The 12,947-nt window shown below is 32.6% G+C and overlaps 1 protein-coding gene across 1 annotated transcript; it reads left to right on the top strand.

The window, feature by feature from the left end:
- Window positions 1-9,270: 9,270 nt before the first annotated feature.
- LOC134690066 (uncharacterized) lies at window positions 9,271-12,947 on the top strand. The gene is made up of 6 exons (XM_063550040.1): window positions 9,271-9,301; window positions 10,173-10,292; window positions 10,718-10,810; window positions 11,093-11,185; window positions 11,577-11,655; window positions 12,380-12,947. The coding sequence occupies exons 1-6, from the start codon at window positions 9,271-9,273 to the stop codon at window positions 12,747-12,749; spliced, it is 786 nt and encodes a 261-aa protein (XP_063406110.1). The 3' UTR covers window positions 12,750-12,947.

The raw sequence follows: 12,947 nt of genomic DNA, 5'->3' as shown, positions 1-12,947 counted from the left end.
AAACGTCGCAATGCGACGTCATCAAAACGTCATCTTTTTAAAATTAGCAAATACAATAAGTCTCAAGTATCCATTTCTTAAAAAAAAAAGAAGAAAAGTAAGCATGGACAAATATCCAATTGTTCAAAATATTTGAAAAAAATAAACAAAAGCTCTGTTATTCGACTTTTGACGATGCAAATTTAAGCATGGATGCAATTTGGGTACTCCTCATTACAGAATCATTGATGGTTTGGAGGTTAGTTCAGACCAATTTTTCTATGATTCCATATGAATTGAATCAAATTGGTGTACCTATACAATAAAGAAGGATACCGCTACAAAATAAACACAAAATGGAAATGGTTGTCTTGATCATAAAAAAACGTAGTTGAAAAAACTGTCAAAATAGGTGCAATTTGGGTACCGTCACGTTGCAGGTTGACGTCTAAATTATTTGCCCGGAAGGGTGATATGTTTTCATGATGTCCATTCCCTTTTGAGTCAATAACCTCTAGAAAAAAATTGTTTAATCCTTATAATTCTTCAGCCAAACATTTTTGATATTTTATAAACATTTTTTTTTGTTGATGGCTACTATATATATTGACCATCAAAAGCACAATTGCAAGTCGTAACTAAGGAGTACACCGCCATCTTGACTTTCTAAAAAACGATAAATGTCCGATAAAAACAACGGAATCTTAAAAAAAACAGCACCTACCTCAAAAACTTTATTTTAATTAAAAGTTATCCAAATTTGAAACAAACACGTACGAAATAATCTTTCCCTTGAAAATTTCCATTCGTATGACGTCGTGTTTTGCCATGATATAAATTCGCCAAATCCTTCATGACATTTCGCGGAATTTTCTTAGATTTTATTTTTATACATTTTCGTAGCTTTAGTGCATCAAACTTTTTTTTAATTTTTTTTTATATATATATGACCTAGAATAGTCACAACTGTTATGCAATTGTCTTTAAATCACAATTTGCTAAAAATCCCGGGATCACTGCAAGCTTGTGTATCGCGCATGAATAGATTACAAAAGTATTTTCGGAAACATGGTTTATCGAAGTGTAAACATAGAGAAAAGCTATAATTGATCAATCCAATTTAAGTATGTATAGATATGCAAATCATATAGGAATTATTCTGTATTATTTGTCGCTGGACTTTAATAAGCCAACACAGAAACATTCAGAGACAAAACAAGGAAGCAATTTAACAAGGTATTATAAGTTATCGGATAATCCTTCGAAAATTTTACGGACGCCATTACGACAGAGATCACAACTACACAAACACACAAGACAAAATGTTTTATCCTAGCCGCCCCCCCCCCCCCCCCCCCCCCATGTTCAATGTAATGGTAGCATCCTAGCGAATTGTCTACTTTTCGACATCTTCTTTTATTTAACGTTCAGCTATATGACATATAATTGATTTTCTGAGAAACGATGCTGTATTCAGCGGACTAGACATTTTTTTGCCAAGGATTTTTGTTTCAAACTGTAAATTTTGCAGATTAAAAAATGTTCAAAAGGGACAACAAGACGACAAAAGAGAAGAAAATGACCCAAGCCCACCAACGTATCTTCAACACCGCGATAAAATCCCGCACCCGGAGACAGCCTTCAGCTCGCTCTTGCACAATAATGTTTACTTGTTAAGCGAATATGACATCATACTAAATTCCTAAACATATATATATATATATATATAAATGAATCAAATTTAAAAGCATACGCGCAAAACTGCAGTGGGGTTGAACATGTTTTGTCAGATCTCAGCCCTCCTCTAAACACTTCTTGCCAACGTGGAATAAATAAGCACACGGTAATATACGGGCGGTAAAACTCGGTTGAAAGAACTGAGACCGATATTAGAATAAAGGTAACAGAAAAATCTAAGCAAAATTAAAATAATGAACATCAATTAACAGAGAGCTACCAGAATATACCTTAAGTTATATATAATATAAAGAGATGTGGTATAATTCCCAAATGAGATGAACTACATGTAACCACCAAAGTTCAAATGAAATCGATGTTACAAATAATATGATGCAACCGTACGGCCATCACTTCAGGTTTGAATGAAGGTTTTACGTCGCTCTGTTAGAAAATCGCCGAAAATATGTACAATGAAACCACGTTAATTTTGTAGGAGTACACAGGCAGTTGGGGTTAATATACATAATGTATGTTAGTCTGTGAATTAGACAATAAACTATAAATGGTAAATTTAAACGCGGTGTAAAAAAACATTATCCAAGCAGTGATATTGTTTGCCTTAAATATATGGAGAATAAAGATTTTTCCCCCTGCAGAAGAATCCCAATTTGAAAAAAATGGCTTAAAATTATTCCAAAATAGACAACTTTTTTGCCAAACAATGCAGTCTCAGTAGTAATTGTGTATAAAAACAAACCGAAAGATACTCATTATACTTTTTTTCATGTCTAAAATTGCTATGTGTGCAGGTTTGAGGGTCTATTTGAGTGTCATCAATGGCCAAAAGGGGTCTTTTTTAAAGCAGGGTTGACTCTTGAAAGGGAGTCTGTAAATTGAAGTTTCAGTCAAATTCATGGTTCATGGTATCCCAATTTGAAGAAAATTACGCATATTTTCCCAATAAAAAAGGGAAAGGTACTTTTGAAAAAGTCAACAATATCAATGCCAAATAGCAACTTGTACGTGCATGTATGGTATTCGCTTTATTTCCCCGTAGATTCTTGTTTGTCTATCTTTTGAATTTCTGAACTTTTGTCGCCGGTGAACAATTAAACAACAGATACATTCATTATTTTACAGATAAGCGTATCTAAAATCTACAAATATCAAACAATATAAACATGATAAAGGGCAACTTCCGATTTAGAAAATGCACTCAGAAGTCAGCATGAAGTATATTTTCACTTACAACGAATTTAAAAACTTCCTTAAAGTTTTCCACTTATACATGACATTTGTATTTATATTTTTATATATGGTATACGGATGTGTGTAATATGTTAAAATTCGGCGCATGTTCGTAGTATCATTGGAATATTAATTCAATACTTTTTGCTGACTGGTAAGCGAGATTTGACTATTTTCTTCGCAATTCGTCTAATTGGAAATGATATGTAAATGATAAGTTCGACGTGTTGTAAAGTCTGACTCGTTCCAACACTTTTTATATAAAAAGTCAGTTGCATGTACTAAATAAGAAATAGATAAATAAATGTTTATATGTAGGATAGTTAATTACCATTGTATACCATTTAGAGATGTTCTCCAAGATGGGATTTACCTAAACACAAAGAGCACCCCCCCCCCCCCCCCCCCAAAAAAAAAAAAAAAACGGTCCCGGGCCCAGACCAAAGGTAATAGTTTTACATATGTAGTACAGATAGATATTTTATTTGTGATCTAGACTACAACAAGGAAGTATGTATTTCTGTATGAACGTACATAACAATTGCATGCGTATAAATAATAAATATTAGTACGAGTTGACAAAGATAAGAGCTGGTAAGTAATATTGGAATCGGTTATTTGAGTACGAGTGGGCAACGGTACGAGTTGACGTATTTCACCATAATTTTTCTTAAGAAACAAATTGGCTGTCAGCGCTAACAATACAGATGAAATGCATTGGTTGTATAATATTAAATCACGGAATTAATCAATTTTAAGAATAAATTACTGTGTTGTAGTATAACAAGCCCTCGATCACAATCCAAATGTATTTGTAAAAAGGAACGTTCATCCTTTAAAAGTACTTTAAACAAAGAATCTGCGCTATACAGATTAAAACCAAAACATATTGTAAACCAAGGAGTAATCAGGGGAATACATATAAGACCAAGATCGTCAAGAGTTACTCCCACAGCAGATTAAAAGGGTGGGTATAGTTCGCTTGCCTAGTGGTATTTGAAAATATACACGCTCTATGTACATCGAAGAACCGTTGAAACAACCTTTTGTGAAGTCACTAAGTGTAGGTAAAAACTGTCCAAAATTTACCATAATCATACATTTTCCTGTGGCAGTCTAAATGTGCCGCCTTTCAACCGCGACGATCCACTTAAAAATAATCCTGTTTGAATTATGCTAATGATTATTGTCCTGCATATGTGTGAACTTCTTGCCACTGGACGTTTAGGATAAATTCTAAAAATCACACATTATTAGTCCTTGTTTTAGTGTATAAAAGACAGGCGAATACACATCCACTTCCAAGCAATGTATCGCCATTACAGTATGAATGAAACAGCAATTAATGTACATGTACATGTATGAGAATAGTAGCCATATATTCTATACAATATTCAGATTAATATTCTTTTGTTTTTCAGAACAAACTTCTTTGTGTGCTATATAATCAATCAATCGATTCTAAAAACTATCGCCGATACCATTAAAAATATAAGTCTAAATTTGAGATATTGATAAAAATAATATTGTATAAAATAAACCTGATTTGGAGCTAGAGACTTTTTAAATACTTAGAGGGATATAAATAGAAAGACGATAGCAACCAATTGAATAGAACATGACAAGAATGATACAACATAGCTTGGTGCTTATCGTACTATTACATGGACATGTGTGTTTGGTAAGTCTGAATGAAATATTATACTTCTTAGAGATCTATCAAAACAAGCTAAAAATTGGTTAGAAAAGAGGTATCCTGATTAGCAAAGAAATACAATTGTGTGCATGTAAATATGTCGCAACGTTGTTATACATGTACGTGTAGTGGTAATCTGAAAAAAACTGATAAGTTCTAAGGAGACGAGACAAGAGAGGTGTAGACGTTTTCATCTCTGTAAATGAATATCGGGATTAGTATAGGGTATCTAACAAGCTAACGTACGTGGTGTCGATCTGATAATTTACCAAGAACAAAGACATATTTTATATACTGTAAATTTATTATTATTCTTTGGATAACAATTTTCGTGGATTTTCCTGGTTACCCAGGAACCGCGAATTCTAATGTACAATAAATTACAAATTATTTCAATAAGAATGTTTGCAGACTTTAAGCAAAACTACGAAATCAAATATCCACGAAAATGCAAGTTGGTCTTTAATCCACAAAAATTGGTATCCACGAAAATAAATGAATCCACAGTATTAAGACGAGCAGATTATTATAAACTATGTGTACAATCAATTTCATGAGGGCTTGCACGTATTTTCAAACGTGTTATTTTCATTATTTCGTTGTTATGAGATTATAGTTTTTTAAAAACTTATGAAAGCAGTAATTCCTGTAATGCATATTTTTAGGGCGGAACTTGTTATTGTTTCAATGCAGATGAACTAGCTTTGGAAGACAAAGAAGATGAATATAATGAGAAAGGCTTGAGTTCTTGTTCCGCGTGTAGCGAAGATCAAATTTTCATTTACAAGTTCAATGTTAAAAGTAAGTGTATTTCATAATTTGTTTATGCAAGTTTCCGTATGCATTTTTTTTTTAGCGACCCGTTATGTTTTATAGTTGATATTACAAAATACTACATATTGTCCGAATCTTACCTACGATACAGTTTGTCAATAAAATGTATAATTTCGGCTCGTGCGTATTCCAATTGGACTGATTCGATCGCATCGTGGAAACGTGTCTTTTCCCTGAAAATTGAACAGCGAAATGAATCCATGAAGCTGATAGAAAAAAAACGTATCTTATAGAAAAAATAAGTGGATGATATGTGCTAAAGCCCTCTGGCTTGATATGGGAGTCTAGGGCTGATACCATGGACCATATGGAAAATGACATTTTATAATCTATTTATCACATATTTTCAAGCAGGAGAAAACAAATAGCTTACACCAAATTATGTTTGATATTTCATCAAAAATCAAAAAGATATTTAACGAAAAAAATAAATAAATGTATCACTGTGAGCAAGGATTCAAATCCTTGCTGTGAGTTAAAAAAAAAAGTTCGTATCACAGTAGGTTAACAACGTTTTGTAAAAAGTTTCAGAAATAATTAACAATAAATATGTTAATTCTAAGAATTGAAAATATTAAACGACTTTAAAGTGTTACATTACAAATGTTAAAAAATGCTTAGGAAGAATCCTTTATTGCTACTCATTCCAGTGTGGCGTCATATATTTTCTAAATTCTTCATGGCGTCAAAATTTTACGGGAACTTTTGTGATTTTCTCTGTTAATTTCTACTTTTTTCTTCTACAGCACATTTGTAACTTTTCTAAATTTCTTTTCATTGTGTTCAACTTGTTTACAAATAGCCTTTGATTGACACGTTACCGGAAGTTAAACTCGGGGGCTTGATATGGATTTCGAGGGCTGATATCGATATCGGCCTTAGGGCTGATAACAAACCTTGACTTCCGGCTATTATTATGAATTGTAAAACATTTAAACTATAGAAAAAGAAGGAAATGTTTAAGGAACTACTATTAGTCAAATCCTTATATCTTTAAAGCTGTTCAACAGTTAAACTCATCAAATAATACGGACTATGCGTTATGATGGTGCTAGTCATATTTGAAATAAACTATTATTATATAAACATGTATGATGTATATGTTCCGGACCATATGCGTATTTGGACCATACGCGTATGGTCATGACCATATGCGTATACTCATATGGTCCGACCATACGCGTATGGTCCGACCGTATGCGTATGGTCGGACCATATGAGTATTATACTCGTATGGTTATTAACGGGCCGGACCATATGAGTATTTGGACCATATAGGTATTTTTTTCAAATAAACAATAGAAATTATACGTATTAGTTTTACATTTCAAAAGCTACATAAACAATAAATATTGATGCCACAGTCAGGTTATCTTAGTTTTCATCGATAATTGTATCATGAGTATTCGTGTATGCTTTTGTATACTTAGAATGATATTCACACGGTACCATACATGTAGCTTTTCTGTGATTGCTTGTTTTGGCTGCGTGCAGTGATATAGACTCGGTCAATTCCGATGTGTCTACGGTGTTTTTAAGAAACTCTAGATCTCCAATATCGTAAAATGAATAGTACAGATCAAATTAAATAAAGGCAGTAACTATTTCATGGCTCTTAAATGCTATTTTACCGGTCTTATAATAAAGATTAAAATAGAAGTATAGAAATAAAGAATAGAAAAAATAAAGAAACATACACTTTTAATATTTTACTTATCAAACATGTCTTAAAAATATCATTATCTTTAAAAAAAAATATACCATGATCCTTGCCGGTGATGTCACCTACTTTAAACAATAAAATTCCTTCTTCAATATGTTCATTTAATTTTGACATCTTCTTATAATTGTACTTACAAATAGTAAGTAATATTAACTGTGTGAAACTGTTTTTTTATAAGTTTTTTTAATATATAATAAAATGACATTTTAGTGACGTAACAACCGGAAGGGTCACATCTAATGAAGAGTTTAATTAAAAGCATTCGTGTTGATTACCCCGATCATACGCGTACGGTCCGACCATACGCGTATGGTCGGACCGTATGAGTATATACCCATATGGTCATGACCATACGCGTATGGTCCAGATACTCATATGGTCCGGAACATATACATTTAGCACAGATAGAAATTTGTGCAACCGCGATCTGACGACATTTAGAATATGCATCATAGCTAAATAATAAGTTGAACCAAAACGATGTCGGTATGGATTGTCAAAAGAGACCATACCTTTTCTTGAAGAAGTCCACGTTATTGTTTTATATGGTATATCAAACTATGTTAGCGACGCCCCTAAATTACATCGTTTGCAATGTGTTGTATGCATACGGATTGTTTGATAAGATACAAATTGATGTAAATAATATATACGTACTAGAATTGCAATACCAACTGATTTGCACAAAATGTCCATACCCGGTTTTCATTTTTTTTTCTCGAGGCAATACTTATATCTGGAGTATATGATATGCTTTCAAAATATTTACTCCTATATATTGTAGAATCTTGTGTCGGTAGGTGTGGGGATAATCTAAACAAAAGCCTACCATGCCAATGTAACAAACCCTGTACAAGACACAAAGACTGTTGTGAAGATTATGATGCTTTTTGTTCAGGTTTGTTTTGTTCAATCAAAGACACACAAAATTAATACCTTTCCAGAAAGTTAAAGGTATTGAATATGTACTGCTGGTCAACTTTCAAGTTGAACTCTTGTTTCTTGCATCTTTTATATATTATATAAAAACTTCTATTTTCCTTATTGAGGAAACATTTAAGGTTGGGTAACAGTTAATTATATATGTATATATATATATATAATTAACTATGTAATAGATTTAAGTAAAATTTTGCATACAACTGTGACTCGTAAAATAAATACATACATGTTTATCTGAAAATCGAAAGAAAAAAAAACACATTTGAAATAATACCAAACAATTCTTTATAAAAAAAAAAGATGAAAATGTGTATGGAAAGCAAATAAAAGAATCGAAAAATCATAAATCTGTCTTTCAATCGTCAAATTTCCAATTTCTCATTTTATTGCAGAGAAAGGAACTTTTGTACATGTACCACAAGTGTGTCCGGTCAATGGTAATTTTATTACGATGAATCAATTGTCATCCTGCATTAATTTTGATCAGAAAATGAAAAATAGGACTGCTAAAACGAGTTCACATGAAACGTTCGTATCAATAGACTCTGGTAAATGAATATTCTTAGATTAAAATACTGAAGTTAATCATAATCTCATCAATTCATATATTTCTTCTAAAAAAATGTGGCGCTAACAGGCTTAAAAAACTTCCGTATTGTTCTATAACAATAATAAATTAACCAATTATACGATAAATTAACATTTCTTTGATTAATGACTTAGACTTTATCTTTAAAAAATGTCCGCTACCAAGTCAGGAAAATGGCCATTGTTATATTATGGTTCGTTTCTGAGTGTGCAACATTTTTACGTTGTGTTTCCGTTGTGTCGTTTGTTTGAGTGTGAATTCACATAACTATAAGACGTGTCACGGTACTTTTCTATCTCAAATTCATGTATTTGGTTTTGATGTTATATTTGTTATTCTCATCTGATTGTGTCTAATGCTCAGTCCGTTTCTGTGTGTGTTACATTTTAATGTTGTGTTGTTGTTCTCCTTTTATATTTAATGCGTTTCCCTCAGTTTTAGTTTGTTAACTTTACCAAATTTTTTTTGTGTCCATAGATTTACGAGTTTTGAACAGCGGTATACTACTGTTGCCTTTATTTAGATATAAATAATAATGTGGTATGAGTGCCAATGAGACAACTCTCCATCCAAGTCACAATGTATATAAAGAAAACAGTTATAGGTCAAGGTAGTGCCTTCAACCCAGAACATTGGCTCACACCGAATAGCAAGCTATACAAGGTCATATAAGATTAGTGTCAAACAGTTCAAACAGGAAAACCAACGAGAAAAGAGAAACACGTTTGAACCAAATCAACAAACCACAACCACCGAAAATCAGTCTCCTCATTTAGGCAAGGTGCATAGAAATGAAACAAGTTCAATCGTTTTCATCCTTTATCCTAACCTGAAACAGTAGTGTAACATACAACATATATAGAGTAGAATATAAGTTCTTTGGCTTCGACAGTACATCCAATGCTAAGCTGTACCGTTTGGATGTGCGGGATGTATACATAAGCAGACGCCCAATTGCATTGTGGGCGTTAAGAAATCAAATAAGTCAGGCTATCTATTCTGCACGTTAAAGAACCATACAACAGCTCGTTCTGAGGTCGGCAGATGACTCATTCCATGGCAAAATTTACACTATTTACAAAAAACAGATTGTTGTAGGGGTCTTCGAGTATTTTGTCTACGTCTACAGAACGTACTAATTAATTGATCGAAGTACAATGTATTGATATGCTGAATATTGATGATGTAATTGCAATTGAAATGAAAATTGGTTATCTCAGGTTCCGCTGAAGCAACATTATTTCTAATATAAAATTAAGAAGATGTGGTATGATTGTCAGTCCTACGCAAAGAACAAGTGACATAGATATAAACAACTTTAGTCGTACGGCCTTTACCAATGAGCAAATCAAAATATCACACATTAAGCTATAAAAGGTCCGGAAATAACAATTTGTTAAACAGAACTAATTTTCTCTTGATGTTGTATTATATTAACAAGTGTCAAAACGGTGTAACTATGTGAATTTGTTTTTGGTCAGATGAGAATGGTGAATGGAATGTGCTTAAATGTACAGAGGGGGAAACTTCTGAAGAACGTTTGTTGGTTAAATCATCATCATTTGAATGCAGTGACCTCGTATCGCTTTATTGTAGAAATGGTAAGTTGATATATTTTGTCTTTTGAATTTGAATAAGTATATGTTGGTGATAGTAGCTACTATGATAGTTCCCTTTAATAGTTCCTGCTAAATTTGATATTATTAGTGTTAAAGCAACAAGCTGAAGTTTTATTTGTAAGGATCTCCAATGTTCTGTTTTCGGTTAGGGACATGCAACTTCAATAAATTTAGAGTCTCTTCTACATGACCATAAAGTGGCAATTACATATAAAAAATGTTTTAAGAAAAGTGATTGGTTCAATTTTTTTTAAATTTTTTTTCAAAGGGTCAAAGTAAATATTTTGTCAAAACTTTATGAAAATTAAACGAGCCAAATTAATTTTAGTCAAGGTGTTGGGCACCACCTTAATTTGTTTTATAAAAAGTATTTGCCTATCTACTTGTATGCAATATGTTACACACAGGGTCTAGTGCACAGAAAAGCATAACAACAATGAAATCACAGAAAAGCAATTTTACCACGCCAATGAAACCCGATCAGATTACTCCGCCGATAGGTATTTCTTATTTTTTATGGAAACAATACACATATCACAAACTTTACATTAAATACTATCATGATGGTATTTGATGGATACAATACAACTTATGTTGGTAAAGTTTTGTAAAATAAGAAAAACATATTGCAAAATGCCGGTTTCAAACATCTAAGGAATATCATATATAAAATTAATATAAAATAATTGCATAATATTCAAGCTGATTTCATAAAATTAATGCTTAATTTGTTTTATAAACATGATTTTTTTATCTACTTGTTTGCAATATGTTACACACAGGGTCTAGTCCACAAAGGACTTTAACAACAGTGAAAACACTGGAAAGCAATTTTACCACGCCAATGAAACCAGATCAGATTACTCCGCCGATAGGTATTTCTTATATTTCTTATTTTTTATTGAAATATTACATATATCACAAAGTTAAAATTAATTACTATCATGGTATATGATGTACACAATACATTGCAATGGCATACAATAAATGATCTCCATAAATACATTACGATACCATACCATACGAGAACATACAATGTATCATACGAAACCATGCCATACATGTACCATACCATACTTATTTATTCTATTTGGTGTATTCAAAAGGCCGACTGTTACTTCGCGACATCAATGGAGGGTATTATTGTCAGTATTAACGCAATATTTGCTACTTAAATAAATTGATTTAATATGTAAAACATAGAAACAGTTCATGTGAATATGTACACAGCGTTAGTAATAGATTTTCGTATGTTTGGTTTTTCAGGCGTTATAGTTGGCATTGTATCATCAATCATTGTTATTGGAGTAGTCATTTTTGTAGTGATAGTCTGCCGTCGACGAAGGTTAGTCATTTACGATTGTACGGTAATGATAATTATTATGAATCGAGAATTCTTGTTCTTACTATTTTTTTCCACCATTTTTTTTAAACATATACATTCGGTCTCTGGTCGTTGTCTCCTTCGGAATCATACTACATCTTCTTATTTTTATAAAGAATGGTAAACAATATTCTGTTAAATGAGAAGCACATTTTGTTTGTCCTAAAACAAATGGACCTGAAACACGGAGAGAAGATATAGTGTTTTTTGAAGTGTGTCATATCTTACTGTGCACTGTTGTGAAATAGCACATTAAAAATCAGGTTCAGCGTGTCGGTCAAGTACAAAGAGTTCGTATTGAAGTCACTTGAACATGTTCTACTCCTGAATATGCATTTAACATCACACCGGACGTTTGCATAAGCATACATCTATCCACCAAAGGGAACAAATGGAAAGCCAAAGTCAAATAAAAAACTAAGATGGCAGAAAGACAAACAATCGTTGGAAAATATTAAATACATAAGTAAACCGGAACCCAATAACAATCGATGTGAACGCTGGTGCTTCGAATGAGTTACCGTTCCTGCTCTACAAGTTACACTCGTCGTGTCGCTCCAATTAAATTCCGATGCTAATCAAGCGGAACAAATCTGTGCAATTAACAATATCGTCAATTCATTTGTAACCTGATTCTATTTTGTTTGCCTTCTCGGAAAATTTCATTTTTGTTTTGCCTTTTTAGATCAGCAAAAAGAAAACTAGTTCTCAAAGAAGATGCACATGGACAAAATGATACAGAAAAGACTGAACATTTGGAAAACAAAAACAACTATGCCTACAGTGAAATTGAAATGGAGGCTACCAATAAAAAAGATCACATGGATAATGGTGACAATGAATACACAACAGGGCCATCAGATGTCTATGATCATTTGAATGAAAAAAGGAACAGAAAAGTTCAAACCGAGAACCCACATGCTATATATGATCATGCTATCGGAGACAACGCTGAACCTGATTACGACAGTACCAAACACGTGGTACCGACCAATCCGGATTACCAAGAAGTTACAATCCGCAGCGAAGACGAAAGCTACCGAGAAAAGCTATAACTTTTGCTCGAACTGCCATGCATCAACGTTAACATGGACTGAAAAATCCGTTTCTAGCTTTTAAAGGTTTAGTTGCAATCCCATGAATGAAATTTTATTTAATGATTGTAGCACAGAAATATTTTGACAATGCTTCAACATTAAGAAGTGCATAATGCCAAGTACTAGGGTATCTTATATACAAACAATCGTTATTTT

This window comes from Mytilus trossulus, chromosome 11, assembly GCF_036588685.1.
Source record: "Mytilus trossulus isolate FHL-02 chromosome 11, PNRI_Mtr1.1.1.hap1, whole genome shotgun sequence".
Classification (NCBI taxonomy): Eukaryota; Metazoa; Mollusca; class Bivalvia; order Mytilida; family Mytilidae; genus Mytilus; species Mytilus trossulus.
This window is presented reverse-complemented; position numbering and strand designations above follow the sequence as displayed.